Below are 26714 nucleotides of genomic sequence, written 5' to 3'. Positions count from 1 at the left end.
CATGGCGACACTAGGGCTCTCCCAGTTTGTTTCGGGCCCCACACATCAAGCAGGCCACACGCTGGATTTGATCTTTGGCGTAGGTATAGATGTGATCATGTCTCCTTCGATGAAGGTGCCATGGTCTGATCACTACGCTCTGAAAGCCAGGATTAACTTTCCACCCCCACCCTGCTTAGGTGGCCCGCAGAGGCTGATGGACCCTGATAGATTCCGCCAAGCCTTGCGGGACCTTGCTCCCCCTGGCGAGCTTGTTGAGGGCTGGAATATCCAGCTCCTGGCAGCCATTGATGAGATCGCACCTAAGCGCCCTCTGCGACCCCGCAGAAACCGGGCTCCCTGGTTTACCGAGGAGCTCCGGAAAATGAAGCGGGACCTCAGACGGCTAAAGCGAGTATGGCGGGGTGCCCGTGACGGAGCCTCAAGAACATCTTATAGGGCTTTTATGAAAACCTATGAGATGGCGGTGAAGGCTGCTAAGAAGTCTTACTTCTCGGCCTCCATTGCATCCACTAGCTCTCGCCCAGCGCATTTATTTAGTATAATCAGGTCTTTAACGTCCCTTGAGGGACAGCCAAATTTAAATAACAATTTGGCACACAGCTGTGAGGCATTTGCGAGCTTTTTTGCGGAGAAGGTCTTGTTGATCCGCCATGACCTCCCTGCCAATTTGGATACAATAAAGGAACTGGAGGCCCCTCGACTGTCCTCGGGTCCAGTATTGGACCACTTCGACCGGATATCCCCAGCCGATGTGGACAGACTCCTCCAAGCTGGAAAGCCCACCACCTGTCCTCTCGACCCGTGCCCGTCTTGGCTGATTAGAGCGTGTCCAGACAAGGTGCAGGCCCCCCTGGGGGAAATCATCAATTTGTCCCTTGGCACGGGGACATTCCCAGGGGAACTGAAGGAGGCAGTGGTGCGCCTGCTCTTAACGAAAACATCATTAGATCCTTTAGATCTATCCAATTATCGCCTGGTTTCGAATCTTCCGTTCCTGGGTAAGGTGATTGAGAGAGCAGTTGCTGAACAGCTTGGTAGGTTTCTGGATGAAACATCGGCTCTGGATCCATTCCAGTCCGGCTTCCGCGCTGGTCATGGGACCGAGACGGCGCTGGTTGCCCTAACAGATGATCTTCGTAGACAGCTGGATCGAGGCGGGTCGGGGCTGCTGATTCTTCTAGATCTGTCAGCAGCTTTCGACGTGGTCGATCACGAACTCCTGGACCACCGCCTTGCCGACGTGGGGATCCAGGGCACAGTCCTTCAATGGCTGCGCTCGTTTCTCTCTGGTCGGGGACAGAGGGTGGCGCTGGGGGGGGAATTGTCATTGCGCCACTCCTTGGTGTGTGGAGTACCTCAGGGTGCGATACTCTCCCCGATGCTTTTTAACATCTTTATGCGCCCCCTCGCCCAGCTTGTCCGGAGTTTTGGGCTGGGTTGCCATCAGTATGCCGATGACACCCAACTCTATCTGTTGATGGATGGCCATCCTGACTCGGCCCCAGACACACTGACCAGATGCTTGGAAGCTGTGGCTGGATGGTTACGTGGGAGCCGGTTGAAGCTAAATCCTTCGAAGACAGAGGCCCTGTGGCTGGGACGGGACGATATGGGATTGGGGGGGGGCAACTCCCATCTCTTGCGGGGGCGCAATTAGTGCCAGCACCATCCGTTAAGAGTTTGGGTGTAATCTTCAACACCTCCCTTTCCATGGAGGCGCAGATTGCAGCTATAACAAAGGCGGCATTTTTCCATCTCCGCCAAGCTAAGCAGTTGGCTCCTTACCTCTCTCGCCCTGACCTAGCCACTGTGATCCACGCGACGGTCACCTCCAGACTAGATTATTGTAACTCGCTCTACGTGGGGCTGCCCTTGAGACTGACCCAGAAACTCCAGCGGGTGCAGAATGCTGCAGCGAGACTCCTTACGGGGTCTTCACTGCGAGGCCACATTCACCTGGTGCTATACCAGCTGCACTGGCTCCCGGTGGATTACAGGATCAGGTTTAAGGTGCTGGTTTTAACCTTGAAAGCCCTATACGGCCTAGGACCCTCGTACCTACGGGACCGCCTCTCCTGGTATGCCCCACAGAGAAACTTACGGTCTTCAAATAAAAACATCTTGAAGGTCCCAGGCCACAGAGAAGTTAGGCTGGCCTCAACTAGAGCCAGGGCTTTTTCGGCTGTGGCTCCGACCTGGTGGAACACTCTGTCACAAGAGACTAGGGCCCTGCGGGACTTGACATCTTTCTGCAGGGCCTGCAAGACAGAGCTGTTCCGCCAGGCCTTTGGCCAGGGCACAGCCTGACTCCCTCCCTCGGCAATCTTTGCGGAGCTCTGGCCCAATGGTTGCCAGTGGCTTGATTTGAATTAATTTTATAATGAATAATTTTAGAGTGTGGTTTGTACTGTACTTTTGTACTGTTTTATTGTTGTTAGCCGCCCTGAGCCCTGCTTCGGCTGGGGAGGGCGGGATATAAATAAAATTTATTATTATTATTAATAGTTCAGTTCAGATGACTTTCCAAGTCATGGTCCTTGAGGATAAGATATAATTTGTGTGTGCCTGCACACTTGTTCTCCTTTCAAGCACAACTTCACTTGGTAGTTTAGCAAAGCATAGGTTGTGTTTACATCTGAACTGCACACTCTTTTCCAGGCTTGCCCTCCAAACCATGACCAGAAACCACTTCAGATTATGGTGTAACTGACCGATTTGGACAGTGCAGTGATTTACGATTAGTGCTAAACTGCAAACGATCTGCTTGATTTTGTGGGTGGGCAAATGCACAAACCTAGATGAACCTTTGCAGAACAGCATACAATGGCAGCATCAGATACACAATGCTGTTCTAACATTTGAAGATAATAGTTAAAAGGTCACCAGTCAGGATTTATCTTTGGATGGGTAATAAGAAGGTGGGGGTTGGGGAGGCACAGGGATAACTAGCTTTCAGAACAACCTACTTGCAGGGGTAACGGAAGAATATCAATTTTTGGGAGCAAGCAAAGTAGACAAACTATCCCTAGTCTCCTGGTATGAGCCAGTAATAGTAATTGGACATTATTACTTAACAGAGTAAATTAGCTGTGGCAACCAGACCCATTATTTCTCCATGTAAAAAAGATAATTGCCAAACTGGATTGTACCATATTTCTTGTACCATATGACCCTGTTGTACTTTCAGTGGCAGGGTCACCAGGTGAAGGGTTTGGCCAACAACTGTAGAAAACGTTTCAAGCCTGGTCATGAACTTGTATGGTGCAGTTCATCGGCCTTGAAGTCCTTGACTCATGTTCACAGTGATTGTGACCTTGTGCGTTTCCATTTTTCTTTTGGTTAGGTGCACTTTCCAGACACAGAGAGAGCAGAATGGCTGAACAAGGTAAGTTATTATTTCCTTGCCTGGCAGTTCTTTTCATTGCTTCTTCACGTTGTCATTTTGTCTTTTGACCAACTCTTATTACCTATACTTGGTACAGAAGCTCAGAGTATCTTGTAAGGGACTTGAAGAGAATACAAAGGAGTTTATCAACTCCTCCTCCTCATGTTGGCAGCCATAACTTCATGCTAATTAGTTCTCACATATTTGCAGGAGAAGTGATGGGGAACCTTATGGCTTTTGGGGTCCCTTTTCAAAAGAAATTTCTGAGTCTGTATTGCAGAGGGAAAGCTCCCAGGGTGATGAACAGATAATTTATTGGAGAGGCTTATTTTCCATAACTGATTTGTCAATCCTACTATCATGGGGAAATGTTTTTAATGCAGATGTAAGCCTTTAGTTGATCCTAGTGCCCTAACTTAGGGGAAAACTCCAGTTTGTTACTGTTAAGCTGAGTTAGAGGCAACATGTCTGATTTCCGTAAGCCAGTGACTGCAGCACAGGTAGAATCTTCCATCCATGACTGGTTGTGTGTGAAAGTGAGAGTGTTGTCCAATCTGCCCCTTCATCATAGTCTTCCCCTCCATATTTTCCTTCCTTCATGCTTTCCTTCCTTCATTTTGTGTGTGTGTACTCAAAATTTCATAGATGTATGAAGTACGTATGTAGCCCTTTGCTGTGCAGTTTGATGTGAGAGGTTTTCCTGGTGCTGCTGCTTACGTCCTCAGTGCTGTGCTTTGCAACCCTCTTGCCCCAGCATCTTCGTTCTCTAGGCAGGAGAGTGTTTAATGTCACATTTTGTTTTTGTCCCCTTCCCCCACATTTATAATAAGACTTTTGCACTGCAACATCACTCGATTACAAGAAGGGAAGATGATGTGATATCAGCTGCCTGTTACATCATCCCTCATACTGCCCTCCTTTCTTTGCCTTCTTGCAACCAGTGTGGGGCCTTGAATTCTTATGCTGTGCCATTGCAGGATATGAAGTATGGCCTTTCAGCTTTTAGTGCAATTGCACAGAAAATGGACTCTAGTATGATTTTCTCTTCTATGGCTTAATGTTCCATGGACAGTTATAGCCACAGAGACCTCAAGATGCCCATTCCTTTATGTACATTATTCTCACTTCTACAGAGCATCTCTGATAGGAGTGCATGTCCAAAAACATTTTAGGTAGTCATATGTTACATTAAAGCATGAAAAAGTTAAGTGAAAGAAGTACACAGACATGTTAGTTGTATGGAGCACAGCAGATGCATTTTCCTGGTTGTAGCCTTTATGAGGCTGCTAAGGCAACTGAAGGTGATATAAAATGGGAAAGTGTACATAAAACTTTTCAATGAAATACTTCTACTTGTGCTGTAGTGTGTTACAGCAAGAACCTACAAATACTGTACCCTTTTTTTCTTTCTCAGACTGTAAAACACATGTGGCCTTTCATTTGCCAGTTCATTGAGAAACTTTTCCGTGAAACAATAGAACCAGCAGTGAGAGGAGCAAACAGCCACCTGAGCACCTTCAGTTTCACAAAAATTGATATAGGGGATCAGGTAAGTTTCTTCTAGACTGTGCATACTGTCTAGACACTTGGAACCTTGTGTGAATTAGGGTGCCGGCTATTTTCTTAAGAGCGATTATGGACAAAAGTGATTACGGACAAGGTGGTAATGTACAAAAACAGCTATAAGTTCATTTATTCAGTTTGACCAGAGTTCGTGTTTTGGCAATATTTTCCTGGAGATGATTATTTCAAAAGCAATATTTTGCTTTTCTGGAGGAGGGAAGATTGTAGTGTTGTTGTTGTTGTTGGTTGTTATTGATTACCTGTCCTTTACCTTAAGCTCCCAGGGCAGGTTGCAACATTAAAACACAACATTACAACACAATATTAAAAACTCTTTAAAACAGCTTACAATGCACTTGATGTGTTGCATGATATTTTTGTTGAGGAATTTTCTTATTTCGCTACTGTATCAGTATCAACTCATTGTGTGTTTGAAGAAACAATACCTATTTTAAACTAAATATTTATACGAGTCTTGTAGTATTGTCAATTGGCCACAACATCTTTACATATTTTTGGCCGTATTCCAGTACGCTGGTGTTAACTGTCATCTTTGCCTTATGCTGAAGGCAGTAGTTTTTTTTTTATTACAATTTTTTAGATGACTTTGCTCTTCCTGTCTTGTTTGTGGTCAATCAGAGGCTTAATTGGTGTTGTGGTGTTGCTGTGATAACAGAAGTGGAAGCATTTCAGAATGTAAACTACTGTACTTGTGTTACAATATTATCTAAATCTTTTTTAATGCAGTCTAGATGCCAAGATTGGACCAACATTTTTCCATTATCCTTTGGAAAAACTTGCTCACAGCACAGGCGTACAAGCACTTCTGTTCAGAGCAGATACTGGTTAATTGCTCAGCTGAGCTGTGTGTTGTTCCCGGTCATGAATCTGCTCTGCGGATTGTAGTTCAAACATTAGTTATTTGGTTAACCATATCTCACAACCCACACTGTAAACATTTGGGCAAAAATAGCCTTGATAGATCTTGTAACACCGCTTCTGCTTATTGATTGATGTGGAAGATGTGTTATGACCAAAATGAGATATGCCATTTGTTTTCCTCTCTTAAACAGAATTGAAGTACAAATTTGGAGTAGAAATGGTGTAGTAGGTGGGAGGGGAGCAATTTTATAGAACACTCCTTTTTCCTTTCAGTTTTCTGTTATTTCAGTTTCTAAAACTAAACTCCCTAGAAACTGTATGGAATAGCAACATTATATTTACGAGAAATGACAAAATTCATCCTTGCCTCCTTTGAGTTGGGAATCGAACTTCCTGTTTATGTGGAACACTGAAGGTGGCATGCAAAATGCCTATTCGGGCTGAAATGTGTAGGTTTAACACAGTAATAGCATCTTATACATTGATGGTGAAAGTAGAGCCAATTCTCTTCCACTTTACAAAAGCATCCTTGCCAGGTTGCTTGGATCCAGTTCTTATTCACCGCAAGTGATCAGGTGTGCTGCGTTTCAGTATTTCTGGTACAGTATATGTCATTATAGGACAAAGAAACCCTACATTTTGATATAATTCTAATGCTTTTTATTACTCATGCAGTTTTCCTACACGGAATTTGTTCATAGTGACACATCCAGAATAAGAGGGGCATATTCCGTTAGGTGGCATTTCTGAATCTGTGTCCACATCAGACAGCATTTCACACTTGATGGGATGATTTTAAGAGAATAATTACTTAAAACTTATTTTTCTCTTTAGCCTCTTAGGATTAATGGTGTTAAAGTGTACACTGAAAATGTGGATAAAAGGCAGATAATCTTAGATCTTCAAATCAGGTAAAACTGTCAAAATGTATACGTCACACGTTTAAATTTCTCAAGTTTTGTATTTTTAAACAATGTTTCATTTTCCATTGGGATTTTTTTTGGCAAAATGCTTCCCTGTGCAGGAAAATACATTTTTGTTTACATGATAAAAAAAATTTAGAAAACCACTAAGGGTTTTGATAGCATGAATATGTAACATTAAGCAAGGTACTATTGTGCACAGAAATAAAAAAAGAAGTTACACACATTTTTTGATAGTAAGAGCAGAATAAACGATTTCTTGGATCTGTGGATCTTTCACTTCAGTGAAGAGGGGTTTTCTTTCTTCTTGTTCAAGTCTGTCAATGGCCATAGTTTAGCATAACATGGATGAGCCTCCATGAACCCACACAGAACATCATGCTCATTCCCTCCCCATATTGACTGATCTCCTGGAGGCTTGTCCACACAGTGCTAAGCCAGCTTTGTATTTCAGCACTTCCCTGGTAGCTGTAGGAGAGAAGGAATTGTGTGTGGGCAAGTGAGAAGGCTAGTGGAGAAGGAATTGAGTGTTGTAACCCTTCTCTGTGCCCAGCATAGAAACCAAGCAGGCTTGCAGAAGAAGGAATCCTCCGCCTCCATTTTTTGCATAGATAAGGCAGTAGGAAGAGGGGACAGAGCCCTCCATCTGTTTGCCAGGCCAAAGCACACTAGGTTGGTTGGTTTTGTAGCTCCACTAAACCATATTTTGCATTAGAAGCAAATCGGGGGCCCATTGTAACTGTTGAAAGTAGAGATGCATAAACTGCCAATATGTGACTTATTAGGGTTCCTTCAATTTACAAGATGTGCCTCAGACATGAAGAAGGGGATGTTTGGAAACAAACCCTTCTTGTCCCGTCCCCCCTTCTATTAAGTAGATGACAGGATAAATAATGAGTTGGAGGGTTATACTACACTGCTTTTAATTAACTAGAAAGCTCACATACAACAAAATTTAACAATTTAATTTTTTTTGCCTTGAAGTGGTGTTTAAAAGGTTTTTTTGGCTGATTGAATGGTTTAACATGTAGAACATGCTTTTTCTTTGTTTCACTGAGGCCTTAGATCAGCCTTCGTCAACATGGTGCCCACCAGATTTTTTGGACTAGATCTCCTACGCTTGCTGGGGTTGATGAAAGTTGTAGTCCGAACCATTTGGGGGGTATCAGGTTGGCGAAGGCTGGGTTGGATACGAAAAAAACATACAAATAAGGGGACTTTGGACTTCTCTTTTGAAACTGAGGGGAGTTTCAAAAGCAGTTTGTAATATGGAACAGAGGAGTCTGTTGTTTCAAGAAGGCAAAATCTTACTAGGCATGACTAAAGTAGATCTTTGGATTCTGGCCAATCACTTTTTAGGTTTTAATAGGGACAAGCAGCACTAACCATAGTTCTTTGCCTTTATACTCTTGTACACTATAAATCTTTAGCTCCTTCCCCTTTAAATTGTGTGAAAAGAAACCACATTAGTCATCTTCAGAGTATTCATGGGGACAAATGGTTAATAAACTTCCTAGTAATGTGTAACATGTCTGTCTGTCATACTTGGGATCTGCAGATTAATGCAGCCTTGCATAGTTCACAGACATTATGCACTCGGTGGATAAAATGTTCTGCTTAACTTGGTGTCCAAATAGCAGATCATGTTTCATACAAGCTGTATTGCAAAGACACAGTCCAAGGAATATGGGTTGAAGGGCAATAGTGTCATTCATGAATTGTATAGGTGCAGCCAGCTAGCCCTTTTCTGATTTGTCTTGTTTACTTCACTTAGGTATATTTGGTACTGCAAATTAATACAGTACCAAAGAGTCCAATCAATTAAAAGTAAAAAAAAAAGGATATAAAAAGTATCTTTTGCATATACACAGAATATACTGAGCACTTTATAAGGTTTGGTGAAACATTTTAAATAATGAGTCTAAATGTGATTTCTGGCATCCCCAATATCAATGAGAAGACCTGCACTGGGAGTGCATGTTACATAGTGTTTGACATACACGTGGGGTTGTATCAAATGCTAATCATACTGGGAGCTAGACCCTCTGAAATTCATGGACTTAAGTTAGTCATGTCCATTAATTTCATTTGGCCTCTTCTGAGTAGATACTAGTTGGATACAACCCATGGTTTCTAATATGTAGAAAAATGCATTACAGAACATTCTACAAGGGCTGTGATTCAAGGAGGCCATTAACTTCTGCGGAAATGATTGCACGTTTACATCAAGGTTTATAAAGCAGTTCCACCTTTAGCAATGCTTCCCTGCCAAATCAAAGGCTGCTGTTTGTAACTGGAATCTAAGCAGAGGCCCTGGAGGAGGCCCTGAAGAGGAAACTACCGGTTAATCTGATGGCTTGTATCTAGCAAAGCAACACCGGGTCACAGCCTAGGCTTAATCTATTTCGAAAAATGATTTTTAAAGTAAACTTGCCATTGATTTCAAAAAGTGGTCATTTACTAATGGGCTTTAACGTTTAATACAAAATTGCAATGTGTCCTTGTGCTTCTCAGTTTTGTTGGCAATTGTGAAATTGACTTGGAGATCAAGAGGTACTACTGCAGAGCTGGTGTGAAAAGTATACAGGTAAGCTGCGTTTTCTTCCTACCTGACACAAAACTAAATTATTTACAGATACAAATGTCGTAAAACTGTGCAATCCTTTCCCCACCCCAAAAAGGAAGCAAACTTTTTAACAATAATTTTGTTCAGCATAGACCTTAAGTATGCAGGTATATTAACGGACTTCTCCATTAACGATGCAGTTCTCTATATTATTAATTCATGTTTAGTATTCTGAATCTTTCCCCCTCTTAGATTCATGGCACTATGAGAGTTATATTGGAACCTCTGCTTGGAGATATGCCTTTAATCGGAGCACTGTCTTTATTTTTCCTTAGGAAACCGGTAAGTTAAAAATCTAGATTTCTTGATTCTCTACTCTATCTTACAGATTTTTGCTTTTTCACTTCAGTAAACTGGTGCTTAGAATAATTTTCTAAATCTAGGGATGTCGAACAGGAATTTATGGCTCACTAGTTTGTCAAGTGTCCTGGAAATTGTAGCTCTGTGATGAGTAAACTGTAGTTCCCAATATTCTTTGTGGGAAGCATGTGTGTTAAATGTATGGTATGGATGCCTTCAGAGTAGAAAACAGGACTTAAACTGGCCTTGGGAGCCACCACTGGCTGATTCTTGATCAACAAGGTTTTGCTGCCTTCAGTAAAGTTGAAGGTCAGTTAACGTTTATGGTAAGAGAACTAAAAACTGTAGTACAATTTTCTATTCTGGCCACCTTTTTCATGCTTGTACAAAGTATAATTTCAATAATCAAATGAAAGGCCTTGTTGATACCGTCATGTTTAGGCATCAAAGGGTAATGGTGGTGGGTGTATCTGTTGTCATCCTTTTAATATACCAATATCCACTGCTCCTGAAAGCTGGAATCATTTATTAAGCAAGCTGTAGTTGGAAACTACTCAAATTCAGTCTTAGTTTCATTACATAATTAACTAAAAGGAAATAAAACCCTGGTGTAACACAATTCAATTGGACTTTAAACAGCTTTATTCTGCAGATCTGGTGTGCAGGTCTAGTACCTAATTTATGAGAATCTCCACTTTTATTTCGAAAAGGGAAATATCCAGACCTCATGGTTGCTGAGAAGATGAAAATGAGTTTGAGGGTAGTGTTTTTTGAAGGCTCACAAATCAGATAGGCAGGGATCGTCTGCATGATGAAGTCCCTCTTATATGATCCTAATCTCTTATTTCCTGCCTCTTTTGCCTGCCTCTTTCATTCTCTTTCTTTTTCCCCTCCCCAAAATATTCTGAGCTGCAAAATCCTAAATATTATTTTGTTGATTGTTATTTAAAATGTTCCCAAACAGTGTTCCCAAACAATGTACAGTAAAGATATCGGAAAACAGAATGTATAATAGAAACAAATATGTAGGGCAGTATCTAACAAAGTGCTTCTGCTAGCACAAAGATTTCCACATGCACAGCAAAACCCATAACAGATTTAGGGGGTACACGGGGAGATGAGAGGGAGAGGAAGTTCCGTTTTGCAGCCAAAAGTCCTTGCATTATTAGAAACACTTCATTGGCTGCCACCCAGACAGAAAAGATTAAATGCAAAACTTTAAAACTCCAAATTACACAAATTTTACAGTTATAGACTGCAAAATGGCTGAAGCTGCCTGAAGGCAAGAATTGTAGGCGCATGTCTAATTTTGATTGGAAGCTGATTCCAGAGAGCTCTGTAACTGCTGCAGAGTTATGCAAACTGGAGAGCTTGTATAGGTTTGGGCACGGGAAGGTATTGTAAAGTTCTGCCTGCCACTGCAGATGAAGAAGTATTTGACCTTGTTCTGTCATCTTCTGTGAAGATCATACTTTTCATTTGGCATCTTACTTTGCTCTGCTGTCACTCTGATTTCAGTGTATCCTATAAACAACTAAAATTGGAGGTTAGTGCTTATCATCATCTAGAGATAGGGAATGTCCCCCACCCTTCCTAGTTATATAGAGTATGCAATATTTGCTTAAAATATCCAGGTGTGGGAAGCGGAGTACAGAAAGGAAAGAGATTTTAACCATTTGTGGGGTTTGAGTTGTAGGTTAGTTTCTAAAGCATTTTTATCCTGCTCTTCTGCTGGGAAAAGCCTCCCAGAGCAGCTTACGTAGAATCAGTAAAAACAAAACAGTCTGTATACAGTAGTCTAAAAGGCATGATACAAGAGGTAAACAGGAAGAGGAGGGAAGAGGAAAACAAGGGATGCTGGGGAGCACTTCCTAAAGATACATACTAGTTCTAATGACCACGAACTGGAGTAGGAGCGGTGAAGGGAGTGGAGAATCTGGAGCAGGCACCCCCAAACTCGGCCCTCCAGATGTTTTGGGACTATAATTCCCATCATCCCTGACCACTGGTCCTGTTAGCTAGGGATGATGGGAGTTGTAGTCCCAAAACAGTTTGGGGGTGCCTGATCTGGAGCTTGTTTCTCAGCAGAACCTAGGGAGTGGCTTCCTATCTTTCCTTCTACAGTTCTCTCTCTCTCTCTCTCTCTCTCTCTCTCTCTCTCTCTCTCTCTCTCTCTTTCTCCCTCTCTCCCTCCCTTGTTTTAAATTGAGCTAAAGTTGGGCCATAACTTTTATTAACTGCCAGCATTCAGCCCAGGAACATGTGAAATAATAGATGGTGTCTGAATGTTAGTAAAATGCTTTTCTTTACTCCTTGACTAATCACATGATTGACCTCCACTGCCAGAGGCATTATGTTTTCAAGACCCATTGCTGGGAATCGCTGGTGGGCAGAATGCTGTTGCTCTCGTGTCCAGTTTGCAGGTTTCCACGGGTATCTTGTGAGCCACTGTGAGAACAGAATGCTGTTATTCATGGGCCCTTGGCCTGATCCAGCGGACTCATCTCATGTTCTTATGCTCTTCGTCATAAGAAATATTTCATTGCCCTCAGACTTTATACAAGTAAAAGTTTCTAGGTTGCTTTATCTTGGCAGCTACAGCTAATTAGAGTTCACACCTTTCATAATTGCTCAGCCTCAGGGTGAGGAAAAGGTAAATTGAAGGAGACAAGTTATCCTTCCAGAGACCACACTCTCTGAGCACAGATCTTCAATATTTTTTCCAGGTGAAAAGGATATAAACGGCAGAGCTCTTTGCAAAACAAAAGAGAGAGGAACTGGCCATAAAAATTCTGGCTCTATAAATTTATGAGAGATGGATCAGAACTGAACTGAGCATGTACAAGGGACTTAGTTTTAAAGAGGCAAATCATAAGAAGAGAGAGATTAGAGCAACACAAAGCTTGGAAGTCTGATAAGAAGTGAAAGGCACCATGATTTCTACAGCTGCATAATGCTACTGCTCTGTTCTTTGGCATCTCTCTAATGAAAATTTGTGTCAGAATATAGTGGGAAATAGCTTTAAGGATCCAGGGTTCAATAAGAACAAGGAGCGTATGTGACTAGAGCAGCCTTTTCCAGTCTGTTGTGCTCTAGACTACAATTCCCATCATACTTGACCATTGGCCATGTTGACTGGGGCTGACAGGAGTTGGAATCCGTCAACAATCTGGAAGGTCACATGTTCCACTATAGCTTTTGCATCCTGAAAATACCTTAAAAACCTGTAATTCTTAGGATGCAGTAAATTTTGATTTCGCCATGCTAAGGCAATTATTCCCAAACACGCAATTATTCAAACATGAGAATTTATCGTATTGAAAGAGGCTGTAAGAAATCATCCTCGGTGAAGCAAAAGAGCAAGGATTTAAGCTGCAATTCAGTGGGTTTAATTTGTGGAAGTGAATATTTCATTTTCCTATCAGTGCTTAATATGCAACATTTCTTTTTTCCTTTGGTTAGTTCTATGCTTATTTTAGTTCTGTTCATAGGACACTGAAATAACCTCCTTGGCTAAACTTTGCAAACTAGCCACCACCTGCAGTTGTTATTTTTAACATAAAAAAAAGACGACCTGGAGCAAATTCACTGTTTTTTAAATTGGATTAGCTGGTCTGCCCAAGAAGCAGGTGGCTAATAAAGATGTTAAATTATCCTGTCCAGCTTTGCTGCTGTGGTTAGTGGAAACAAGGTTTATTTGGAAAAAGGATTACTGTTTCAGCCGGGGTAATACATGTTAAATAAATTTAAAGGGCATTGCCCCAGGGGTGAACTGCTGCATAAGGAAGTATTGGATGTGCTAAATAAGTAATAGTTGCGTTATTGGGATGTAGTTGCTGTCTTGTTTTAGAATAGGGGAACTTCTATTGAGGTTTCCCCACCCTCCCCTCACCCATACGAGCTTTTATACAGGGTACCTCAGGTTACATACGTTTCAGGTTACAGACACTTCAGGTTCCAGACTCCGCTAACCCAGAAATAGTACCTTGGGTTAAGAACTTGGGATGAGAACAGAAATTGCGTGGCGGCAGCGGGAGGCCCCATTAGCTAAAGTGGTACCTCAGGTTAAGAACAGTTTAAGGTTAAGAACAGACCTCCAGAACGAATTAAGTTCTTAACCAGAGGTACCACTGTATTCCATTTCTTTTCTCCATATGAAACAAACGAGGAACCTGTTTTGGGGTGGAGAAAAATATTGGGGGGGGGAGAAGGGGCACTGCTGATTCACTGTGAGAAGTGAGGTTACAGGGAACCAGTTTGTAGCATTCTCGGTAGTGACACCCTCCCATCAGATGTCCCTGTTTAGGGAAGTTTTTAATGTTTGATGTTTTATTGTGTTTTTAATTTCTATTGGGAGCCACCAGTGTGGCTGGGGAAACTCAGCCAGATGGGCGAGGTATAAGTAATAAATAGTAATAATAATTATTATTAATAGTATACTAGATGTACTAGTGCTGTCTGCTTGCTTCCAGATGTTTCTTTCATTCTCCTCACCCTGCATGAATGAGAGAAATTGCTGCCCCCCAAGCCCTTCTGCACATGCCAAATAACTCTGTATTTGTGTGTTGGTGGGAGTTTGTAAAAAAAAGAAGAAATAGAGGCCAGCCTAGTAAGCCCAGCCAGTAGTTTTATAGTTTGCAATAAATTAGACTACATTGTTTTAAAAATGTAGAATTTAAGGGGGATTAGTTTTATGATGCTGTCTCTCGTTCTCTCTCTCCCCACCCACAAAAAAATTATGTGACAATCTGAAACAACTTTTTGTGTTGGATCAAAATTTTTCTACTGTTATTTTGCCATCATCTAAAAAACTTGAGAGAGGTTGCTGCCAAGAAAAGCTTCTCCTTCAGTATTTTCGTAAGGAGAAGCACAGAGGAATTATTTGGCAACTTGTCGCGGATTTTTTCTTCTCATATTTTCCAGTCCAAACTAACAACTGGCAGTAATTCAGCATACTCCGCAGACAGTATCTGTTGCCGGCCTCGATGACTATATATGGGAACATAGCCTAAATTAATAAATCTGAACATACTTATCTAATGAGTTTGCTGAAACCTTCTGAGCCATACAGAGATTTTTGTCAGACAGCCCCCACTTTGTACTGGTTGCAAAAATTAGTCATCTTCTTTGAGTAAGAGAAGATGGCAAACGTAACCGTTACATGTTTATCGAGAGGATATATGTTTAGCTAATTGTGAAGACTTTTAAATGACAGAACAAGCATGAGAAGAATTTGTAAATTTCCTCTGATAGCTTTCCCCCCTTATGATTAATGGTTTGAAAGGGAAAGTCCTGTGGCAGCTTAAGGAGAAAACAGAAAGCCTGTGTCCATATTAGTAAATAGAGCCTGCTTTCTGCAAACTTCAAATTCTCCTCTTTCCTGTTGGAGGCTGGTTCGAGTGGTTGAATGGGCTTGGCTTGCTGTCTGCTGGAGTGTTTGTGCCACTGTTAGGCAGACTGGGCCCCACACTTTTCCACCCTCTTTTTCATGCCGGAGTTACATCCTACAGGTCACACCTAAAGCCAAAATTGTATATAGCCGATACACATTGGGTTTAATGGTGAATGAGATTGCTGATGTCATTTTCCCAGATGCACAGCTCCTTTCTGCCCCACCTTTTTTTGCCAAACCTGTAAAGCTGAATACGTTCAAGTTAAATGCACCTAAGTTTTTATTATTTTTACTTTTATTAGATTTATATACCTCCCTTCATCATGAGATCTCAGGGCAGTTCACAGAAGTTGAGGGCTTACTGTATTTTATTAGTGTTTGAAGTGAATAGGAATGAGTGTAGCTAGAAATGTCAGCCCTTTATTCAAAGTGAAAAGGTCTTAAGCCTGCACAGGGGGGAGGGACCTGAGAGCTCCTACTTCAAAAATATAATCTCTGCATAGAAAACTAGAAAGGCAAGGTAAAGGGTATACTAAATCCCTTTACACCTTTCTGTATAGGGGCAGGTGTGTGTGTGTGTGTGTGTAACAGAGAGAGAGAGAGAGAGAGAGAGAGAGAGAGAGAGAGAGAGAGACCATTGTCATAAGAAGCTGCACACGCTTGGAAAATGTTGCATAATCTGGCAAGGATAAAAGCTTTCCTATGCCCTAGTGATGGCTAAAAGCACCATTCCTGTATATGAAAAGAGAAACCTGGAAACACTTGGGAAGAGTTGGAAACATCTGTATCTTTTGCCCGCCACTTCAAAACCATATACAGTGGTACCTCTGGTTACGTACTTAATTCATTCTGGAGGTCCGTTCTTAACCTGAAACTGTTCTTAACCTGAAGCACCACTTTAGCTAATGGGGCCTTGTGCTGCCGCCGCGCCGCCAGAGCACAATTTCTGTTCTCATCCTGAAGCAAAGTTCTTAACCTGAGGTACTATTTCTGGGTTTGCGGAGTCTGTAACCTGAAGAATATGTAACCCGAGGTACCACTGTATTTGGGGGGGCGGCGGCATTGAATTTGCTATATATATAGCCTTCAGGGTGTATATTTAGAGAGTATAAGCCCTATGACACCATATGCAACATTTTCTTCCCAAAGAGTATTCCGTGATGGTCTCCCCTCACCTCACTGCTTCTCTCAAAAAATGTTACACATACTAATCAAAAGGGGCACAGTAACTCTGCCTTGTTCTTGCAAATACCTGCTTGAAGATTATTTTAAAGGCTCACTGAACTGGTTCTTCTGCCCTATGAGTCTTTATTTTTTGTTTTTTTCAGAGGAAAAAAAATCCATATTCTTTTCTGTCAGGTAGCTTTATCTTTGAAGCTTCGGACATTTTGACCTGAGTAGATTTTTATTTTTTATAGGAGTAGACCTTTGTTTTTCCTCTTGAAGCAATATTAATCTAATCTAGAACACTTGGATGTCTTTTATTGATTATGCCCCCCAGATTCTAGCTGTGCCCAAGCCTCGGTATAGTATATTTGAGAAATCTGTTAAAATGTCTGTGTGCATCCTCTGTAAAATATTAAAGAGGCCACGGTCTGCTGTGCAGTGCTTCTGAACAAAAACCAGTGGAACAGCAATGAGTCTCTTCAGTACCAGAGCTTGATGCATATTACATTTAAATGCTGCAATTCTTCCGTGAGACTCAAGGCAGCATCCATAGGGCTCCCAGGTGGTCTCTGATCAAGGCATTGACACAGACTTGCTTGGCTTCAACAAAGTTGCTGCATCATTGACCTTCATTCATGGGACCACATAACACATTTTTAAAGCAGATGACACAAATACACTTTAAAAAATCCCAAGAACTTGAAAGTAATACTTTTTTTTGAAACTTCTGTGTCTAATCTCTTGGTCTGTGGGTGTTTGAGACCTCCTGTTTCTAATAGATTCATCTATCGTGGAAGTTTCAATATACTAAATGAGTTTTTGTGTGTGTGTGTGTGTATGTATATGTGCATGTATATGTGTGTATGTATACACACATATGTGTGTAGGCATGTGTCTGAAGGCAACCCTGTTTAGGGAAGTTTTTAATTACTGATGTTTTAATGTATTTGTAATCTTTTGTTGGAAGCCTCCCAGAGTGGCTGGGGGAAACCCAGCCAGATGGGTGGAAAATAAATAATGTTGTTGTTGTTGTTGTTGTTGTTGTTGTTATTCTACATATGCCAGAGGTGCTTTGTAGCAAGAGAGTATTGTCATTTAGCAAAAAACAAACAAAACTGACAGCCTTGCAGAAGAGTGATGCAATTCTATACAGGGAGATTAAAACAAAGGCACAAAGATGAGTGATTTCTAAGTAAACTCCCTACCATCTCCACAACTGTGTTTAAAGTTTAATGCAGACTGGTACACTTGGCAAATCTGAGGCATCCTTTTTACCTGCTAGTGCCACGTTTCGCTAGCAGTCCTTTGGCAGTACTATGTGATCTTTTGCAGTGAGCTAGTAACAAAGAATTTTATTAGATGCGGAGCCAAGGGCGGGGGGAGACTAAACCACAACAAAGAGAATCAGGATTGAGCTATTATTCCCAGTCATGATTTAAAAGCAAACACATGGGGGTGGAGGAATGGGAATCTATGGCTGAAGGACTGTCAAATCCAAAACCATGCTGCTCAGGGCAGAAGGGGTGGGGTGGGGTGGGCAGGCGGGCAGCTGAAGGGAAGAGAAGTTTGGCAGCTATAAGGCTGGCGTATTTCCCCTTGTGGAACACACCTCTGTATTCTAACACCTCGCTCGCTGCCTGCTCCAACAACAGCTGCAACGCTGCAGCAGCACTTCCAGCATCTTTGCAGGAGCAGCGCAGTGCTTGTGCAGCAGTATGCTTCCTGAAGTGTTGTGGCCTGGACTGGCGGCTTCTCCACTTGCTCAGACAGTCAGGAGCCTTTCTCAACAGTGCTGTCTGTGACTTGCCGGGAGAACAACCAGGCCAGGCCAGCAGCATGCCAACACATTGGCATTGCCAGGGCACCGGCTCAGGAAAACTGAAATGGCTGGGATGTGGGGGCTGCCATTGCCTGCTCCAGTATCTGCTACCTGAGGCAGCCACTTCACACTTTAGAATGGTGGAGCCAGCCTTGCCTGCAAGGAGGTTGGTTGGCGGGGGGCTGTCATAGGCGTGCCAAAGTTCTAGGCTTTCCCTGATAAATTGTTCTGTATAATCAATACTGTATCTTTCCCTGTATAAGATTAGGTTTTTTCTCCTAAAAAAATAATGTCAAAATTTAGGGGGCGCCTTATACAGTGGTACCTCGGGTTACATACGCTTCAGGTTACAGACTCTGCTAACCCAGAAATAGTACCTCGGGTTAGGAACTTTGCTTCAGGATGAGAACAAAAATCGTGTTCCGTCGGCGCAGCGGCAGCAGGAGGCCCCATTAGCTAAAGTGGTGCTTCAGGTTAAGTACAGTTTCAGGTTAAGAACGGACCTCCAGAACGAATTAAGTATGTAACCCAAGGTACCACTGTACACAAATAGTGCCGAGGGTGGACTGGCGATTGGTTGTTGCCTCAAAAATAGGGGGCATCTTATAGATGGGAAAATATGGAAATTAAAAGAATAATTTCAGAAGTTCTCCAAGAAGGCTTAGGTGCGGGGGGGCGGTGTATGTGTGAGAAGCTTGGCTCTTTGTTGAGGTGACTGTTTTCCTCATGGCTTTTAGTCTGTTCTGTGATATCATAGTAGTGCAGCCAATGGCTAGGGAGGGTTGCAAACAGGCTACAGTTACAGTATAAGATACCCTCTTTTATAATGAGAGAAAACTAGAGCCAACATTATGTTACTAATGTGCATTATTTCTTAATGTGCAATGTTACGTAATCTTGCAATAAGTTTAGCAACTATTTTTGCAGCCGTAAAGCTACATTCCTTAACACACTTCACTTTTAAGAGTTGGCCTGTTTGATTTCTAATGGTAATGATTTCCACAGTAAATTTCAGTAGAATAGCAGCCTAGCACGTTTTATGCAAGTAACTATTCTGCGGGTCATCCTGATGTTCTTAATCTGTAGGTATAAATAGTTTGTATTGTATCCTTCCTGATGTTGGACAGTACTCATAAAGGGGCTAAAACAAATGCTTTCCTTCATTTCATATTTTGACTCAAATTTGCATGTGTGTTAGATTGCTTCCTGCCACCTAGCCTCTGGGAAAGCTCAGTCGATAGAGCATGAAACTCTTAATCACAGGGTTGTGGGTTCAAGCCCCACTTTGGGGGGAAAATATTTCAGGACCTTCGTGTTCCTGTCCGACTCCACAATTCCATGATTCTGTTATCCTTACCGCTATCAGAATGTTTGACTGTTTCTTAAGCACTGGGCAACATTTAAAATTGTTTTTCCCCCTTGTCTTCAGCTTTTGGAAATTAACTGGACAGGACTGACCAATCTTCTGGATATTCCAGGACTAAAGTAAGCCAAAAATTGAATGTGAAACTTTTTTTTTTAAATAAGTGTTTTTGTGTGTGTGCATAATTACACAAGATAATTCCAAAGAAATAAGTGTGTTCCATCTGGTCTCTGCTATACTTTTTGGGAAACTGTCAATGTGATAGGTTGAGTTGATAAACATACTACATCTAAACCTTGGGATTGGGCAGTGCAAGTGATCTCTTGAAAACTTTAGAAAGAAGAGGAATTGACAAATGTTTTGGCTTTTAGCTTTTTCAATGTGCATGCATGTAGGTTTTTTAATGATTTTTTAAAAGACGAAAAGCAGTAGTAGATAAGAATTTGCAAATGGAACAGCACAAGAAAAGCTTGCAGACATGGGCAAGGAAAGTACATATGGGGAGTTGGAAATGCTCCTAAAGACCCAAGCTAGCTGTTTTGCAAGCTGTGAACTGCATCTTGTACAGTTTGTTTTGACTTCCAAAAAACCAGCCAAAAGAGTTGCAAAATTATAGGTGGCAAAGGTTAACTTTGCTTTGCTGTGAGCTTTCTGGTGAATAGCATCGTTTGTAATTTGCAGCAGTATAACATCTGGAAGAAAACAAGGTGTTTCTATGCAGGGGAAAACTCCTAGCATTCTAGCTATATTTGGCTTGCCCATTCAAAGGAAAGAATGCAGTCAGTCTACTTTTGTTGCAGTCAAGAGATGTCCCAGACTTGAGGTGGTGCATATTTGAGGCTAACTTGTAAAGCTCCACCCAGTACTGTAAACTTTGAAATCCTATGCTTACTGTTGATTAATTTCTCTCTCTTTCTTGAGCTCTCAATTTGGGACAAGCTTCTCTCTAAAACCTTCAGGCATAACTGAGTATCTTTGTTTCTTATTGCTGTCTCCAAATGCAGTAAGAAATTCTTAAGGTTGCTTTATTACTGTACAGTACTTTTGAGAGAGAGAGACTATGCCAGCCTTTTTTGCTGCTTTTTTTCTTGCCTCTTGACGAAATTAATTGGGTGGGGTTGCAAAATGTAGGTTTCCTTAAAAATAAAACTTACGGCAAAAGTTCAACGCAGACTCTTAATTATAACTTGCAGTCATGTGGCCATTTCCACTGGTTGGGCATGTTGGTGCCCCAGTTTGTCCTGCTGTGCATTTAATGATGTGCACTAAGCATCTGCTAGCACCTGCAGAGGTGTTTGTGTAATTACTCACTGTGTTGTGGCAGTATGGTGCTCTTGAGTCAGCAGATCCTCGCACTAAAGCAGGGGTCAGCATTCTTTTTCAGCTGTGGCCCACCGTCCCTCAGACCATGGGAATGAATGAATTCCTGTGCCCCACAAATAACCCAGAGATGCATTTTAAATAAAAGCACACATTCTGCTCATGTAAAAACACCAGGCAGGCCCCACAAATAACCCAGAGATGCATTTTAAATAAAAGGACAGATTCTACTTATGTAAAAACGTGCTGATTCCCGGACCGTCTGCGGGCTGGGTTGAGAAGGCGATTGGGCCGCATCTGGCCCCCAGGCCTTAGGTTGCCTACCTCTGCACTAAAGCACAGCTGGCTTTTGTGGGAGCCTGCCCACACCCTGGTTGGATATTGATTCCATCCCTCCAACCCCTGGAAATCTTTATTTCACAGTCACACTGGGATTGTTCATATCAACTCATTTTTAGGAAGCGACTAACTACCTTGAATACCCACAAATCCAGAGTAATTGTCCTCTGTGAAAATCTTTTTTTGCTTCCTTTTTTACATTTAATTTTTTTATTTGTATTCTGACAGATAAACTTGAGATACAAACATATAACAAACATTAAAAAGTGAAAAAATTAAAATAAAACAATGTTAATACACAAAACAAAAAACAATGTTAACAAAAAAAGAAAAAGAAAACAATGATTAAAATAAACACATATCTCAAAAATAAGTGATAAATGTAACCAAATTTCATATCCATTTTCTTTGTTGACTTCCTTCGTCCTCTGCGGGACTGATACCAACCTTAGTAATCTGTTTCCGTTTGTCTACTTATTATCTCTCTTTGTAATTCTTTTTAATTATCTTTTTCTAATCATATATCAATTTGCAGAAGTTAATTAAAACAAGTCCAAGCAGTAATATGTGGGCTTTACTTTTTCAAATATTCATTGTATTTTTCCCAATCTTTTTGAAATTTTTGCTTGCTGTGGCCCCTGATCGCATCTGTCGTCTTTGCTAATTCAACATAACTAAATAGTTTGTCTTGCCACTCTTTTTGGTTGGAATTGTCTCTTTTTCTAGTTTTTTTGCGATCAGGGTTCTAGCTGCCGCCATGGCATACAATTTTTTTTTAATCATCTTTAGATATATCTGTATCAATTATTCCCAGCAGGAAGGCTTCTGTCTCTCCCCCCCCCAAAAAAATTGTATTTAAAGATTTTCTTCATTTATTTTTTACATTTTTAAAATGAAAGTGCTGGCTGACTTGTTAAAAGCCTTTTAAAATGTTTTTAAATTGACAGTTGGCTCAAAGCATTAAATATTGTGTAACTTCCTAGCAGAGAGAGAAGATATAAATAAGCTAATGACTTTGTATGATTTCAGTGAATCCAAGTGTTAAGGTAGTATGGTTGCATTCTGCTTCTGTTCCTTTGAGTAAGGTGTAATTGTTTTTTTGCAAAACTTCCAAACACAGCGCTGCGAACTAGCTTCCTTCCTCATATAAAATTTAAACACTGTGGTGTTCATTTGATCTGTACTGATATCAATAGGTCTCAAATGTTTTCTTGGATACCACAGTAAAAATATGAAAGTCTAAGTTTGGAAAAGCTCTAGCTACGAGGCTAGATGAAACATTACAAGGATTGCACACCTATCAGTTGTTTTCAGAGAGAGAATATGCTCCTCCAATCTACTCAATCTATTTCGCCTCAATCTACTGTTTTCACCATCATTTAATAATGTCACATGAGACTCATACATTCTCTTTTCTTTCCCTTATCTGGCATTCAGCTTCTGTGTACACTTCATAGTTTTGAAAAATGGTTATATAAACTGGTTGGATGATGAAAGGCATGGCCATTTCCCACTGTTGACTCTTTTCCACTGTTTGCCTGCCTGCCACAGTACTGTAGACTGGTTGTAATATTTTATACTGATGTTCTGAAAAATTCTGATTCCTGATCAGAGTGAGTGGTGTACAACATTAGTACCTAATTTGCCATGCGTAGACTTTCCATAGCATCTGCCTGCCCTCCCAAAAAATTATTACAGAAGAAGATTGACAAATGTCCACGTATGTGCTGATAACTTAAGGCTGATGTACCTGTGGAAGCTGATTTGACTTCCTCCCTGGTGGTGTTTGCACTGACATAGCAAACTTTGTGACCTGGGATAACTCAGTCTCAGAGCATGAGACTCTTAATCTCAGGGTTGTGAGTTCGAGCCCGACGTTGGGCAAAAGACTCCTGCATTGCAGGGGGTTGGACTAGATGACCCTCAGGGTCCCTTCCAGCTCTACAATACTGTGATTCTATGAGTTTGGATCAGTTCGTTATTGTGTGGCATCCACATGCTCACAAGCTCCAAGTTCAGTCACCTTAGTGGTGCATGTCATGTGCTGTTTCGCTGTGCGTTAAACCACAGAGCCTAGGACTTGCCGATCAGAAGGTCGGCGGTTCGAATCCCCGCAACAGGGTGAGCTCCCGTTGCTCGGTCCCTGCTCCTGCCAACCTAGCAGTTCAAAAGCACGTCAAAGTGCCATTAGATAAATAGGTACCGCTCCAGCGGGAAGGTAAACGGTGTTTCTGTGTGCTGCTTTGGTTCGCCAGAAGCGGCTTAGTCATGCTGGCCACATGACCCGGAAGCTGTACGCCGGCTCCCTCAGCCAATAAAGCGAGATGAGCGCCGCAACCCCAGAGTCGGTCACAACTGGACCTAATGGTCAGGGGTCCCTTTACCTTTACCCCTTAGAAAAGCAAAGTACCGTATTTTTCGCTCTATAAGACACACTAGACCACAAGACACACCTAGTTTTTGGAGGAGGAAAACAAGAAAAAAAATATTCTGAATCTCAGAAGCCAGAACAACAAGAGGAATCACTGCGCAGTGAAAGCAGCAATCCCTCTTGCTGTTCTGGCTTCTGGGAGAGCTGCACAGCCTGCATTCGCTCCATAAGATGCACACACAGTTCCCCTTACTTTTTAGGAGGGAAAAAGTGAGTCTTATAGAGCAAAAAATACGGTAATTAACTTTTGTATGTTGATTACTTTAAGCTATCATCAGTTTCATCAATATATGATGTATGAAACAATAACTTGGAGTAATGGGCCTTATTTTCTATTCAACGGTATTTTATAGTAAATAATTAAGGCAACTCGGAGAAGAATGAATAATGTTTATACAAAGCCTCTTGTTCCTCCCCCTTATTCTGAGCTACTATTTCCATCTTGTGGCCATTGAAGGTAACAGTGCTTGGGATCCACCATAGTAAACTGTGGAAACGTCAGTGTTTCCATTTTGGCATCATTGTAGGCTTTCTAAGTGGTGGATGAATCTTATGTACCGTATTTACTTGAATCTAATGCTCACCTCTTTTGGCCAAATTAGTTTGCAAAAATTAAGGTGCACATTAGATTCGATGGCACATTTACATTCGCCAGCAATATATTTTTGGTTTCAAGGTTCTGAAAACTGAGGTGCACATTAGATTCGATGGTGCATTAGACTCAAGTTAATACGGTACATCTAGGGAAAGACTGATGATAATGCAAATGGAGTAAATTCAAATGTATAGCACTCCCTGACCCAAGGAAGCAGGGCTGGTGTCAAGGCAGTTGTTGCGGGAACTAATTCAAAAAAGGGATCCCATTGACAAGAGCCTTTGTACCTCATGTTGCGAGGAGGTAGACCCCTAGAAGGGTGTCTTGGGATGAGGTCTTATGTAGAGTGTATTGGTCAAGGACTGACCAAAATCTGGCATAGACACTGAAAGCAAATAGCACTTGGTCTGTCAAATTGCACTTATGGAAATGGTTCAGGGTGAAAGGATAATTTGTAGGAGGAGTTCTACTACCACTCATCAGAGAGAGAGAGAGAGAGAGAGATTTCCTCCAGACTTCATTAAAACAAAACAAAAAGCCAGGAATCCTAACTGAAATGACTCCAGCCAATCAGGTCATATGATCTTGCTATTTGGGTCAGTCCTATATATACCCTTTCTTACCAAATTGAATGTAGATGAAAGGGAAAATCCAGGAATTTTGAAAAGTCCATGGAACTAGCCCAGAATTTTAACCAACACATAAATGGGGCTGAACAAATATTTCTGCAGGCTGCATATATAGCTAGATTTGCTGTACGCTCTATAAATCTGGTTGTCGCTTTTTAATTAGAAGATGAAGAAATGTTGGAAGAGAAATTGTGTTGGCAGTTTGCCTGAAATTTATTTACACTCCGGAGTTGAAATTCCTTACCCTGCAATGTTAACAGAAGCATAAATAACTGTGGCTTCAGCAAATGTAATAACTGTTTAAATAGTGATAGTGTGTCGAAAGTGCAACTAAGGCAAGATGTCTTAAAATAAGTTCTCTTATGTTTTCTTCCCAATAGCGGTTTATCAGACACTATAATATCAGACATCATATCCAATTACCTGGTGCTTCCAAACAGGATCACTGTTCCTCTCGTCAGTGAGGTACAGATTGCTCAGTTGCGCTTCCCCATACCAAAGGTAAGAATTTTAGCATAGAATTATAAAAGAATATAATGTGAACTCAGTATCATTTGAGTAACCTTTGCAGAACCATTCTGATTTGTGAAAGTTTGATAAACACTATTTGTGAAGACCCTAAAAATCTGGATGCTGAGCATATGACAGTAATTTCAGGTGGGTTTAGCCTTCCAAGGTGAAGCTAGGAATGTCCTTCCCTGTCATGGACTATATTTGAACAAAAGTATTTTAATGACTCTTCGTTTCCATAGCTCAGGTTTTTCCATTTGTATAACTTAATGCTTATTTTGGGTAAAATTCTGAAATGATGAAGCAGTACAAAATCTAATGCAGCAATATCAAAAGTTCATATGTGGAAAAAATGGATCAAAATTACTTGGGGAATGTTCTGGATAACCAGAGAAACTAACAGGAGCAGGCAGTTTTTCACAGATACTTAAATCTTGAGACTGAGTGCAGACCAGCTGACTGATCAAGTCTGTACCTGCTTAGCTTTAACCAGTGCTTTTTTTCTTAATGTTTTTTAGAGGTACTCTCATTTTCCTAATCATGTTGAAATACTGCCCCTCAATGAGGCCAAACTTAGATTCACAAAATGTTTAGAGGTATGCGTCCCCCCAGAAAAAAACAAAACTGGCTTTAACAACTCTTTGGAATCTAGTACTGCTATGCCATGCACTGGGCTCCAAATCAAGATTAAAGAAATATAATCCAAAATAATAATGAATTTGCTTTGTGTTCTGTCATAAATTGGCAGAGCATACCATCCAGTCAGAGATACATGCCCTTAGAACAGAATCTACTATGTTTACTTGTGGTACTATGCAGATAACCCAGAACAATCCTGTGACCAGGGACTGATAAGGATTGATCCAGTCAAGTTAAGGGTCAGTCATCCTGCAGTGGAAAGAATTTGTGTTGATACTTTATTGTTGAAAACTATATGATGGATAACCATTTCTTGCATCTTGACAGGGTGTACTAAGGATACACTTCATTGAAGCTCAGGATCTTGAGGGAAAAGATACTTACCTAAAGGGAATTGTTAAAGGGAAGTCTGACCCGTACGGAATCATTCGTGTGGGTAATCAAATTTTCCAAAGCAAAGTCATCAAAGAAAATCTCAACCCAAAGTGGAACGAAGTTTATGAGGTACAAAGTTTAAAATTGCTGTTCGATATTGGTACCCAGCCTTCAAACGGCATTAAAATAGAGCCTTTGAGGGTTATTCCATATACATCTTTCTTACATGGAGAGATAATCACCTCGTGTGTCTTTTCTGCTGCTGGTACATGGACTACTGCAGCTGTCAGCACAACAGATTAGTTCAGGTATAACGCCAAGCCATAGTTTGGTGCTGTGTGAACAATGATGATAGTAATAATAATAATAATAATAGACAAGACTAACTTAGCACCATTAAATTCAGTGGCTCTACTCTGAGAAAAACTTAAATACAACCCATTCACAATAGTC

At 41.3% G+C, this 26714-nt stretch overlaps 1 protein-coding gene across 4 annotated transcripts in view; it reads left to right on the top strand.

The window, feature by feature from the left end:
* Nucleotides 1-26714, top strand: part of ESYT2 (extended synaptotagmin 2) — a 71735-nt gene that overhangs the window by 17922 nt on the left and 27099 nt on the right. For all 4 annotated transcript variants that reach the window (XM_053409493.1, XM_053409494.1, XM_053409495.1 and 1 more), the window contains exons 2-9: nt 3347-3388; nt 4803-4937; nt 6668-6744; nt 9271-9343; nt 9575-9664; nt 19490-19545; nt 25118-25238; nt 26214-26390. In XM_053409493.1, the coding sequence (XP_053265468.1) occupies nt 3347-3388; nt 4803-4937; nt 6668-6744; nt 9271-9343; nt 9575-9664; nt 19490-19545; nt 25118-25238; nt 26214-26390 (771 nt within the window). The remainder of the gene's footprint in view (nt 1-3346; nt 3389-4802; nt 4938-6667; nt 6745-9270; nt 9344-9574; nt 9665-19489; nt 19546-25117; nt 25239-26213; nt 26391-26714) is intronic.

The sequence above is a fragment of the Podarcis raffonei genome, chromosome 12, assembly GCF_027172205.1.
Source record: "Podarcis raffonei isolate rPodRaf1 chromosome 12, rPodRaf1.pri, whole genome shotgun sequence".
Taxonomy (NCBI): domain Eukaryota; kingdom Metazoa; phylum Chordata; class Lepidosauria; order Squamata; family Lacertidae; genus Podarcis; species Podarcis raffonei.
This window is presented reverse-complemented; position numbering and strand designations above follow the sequence as displayed.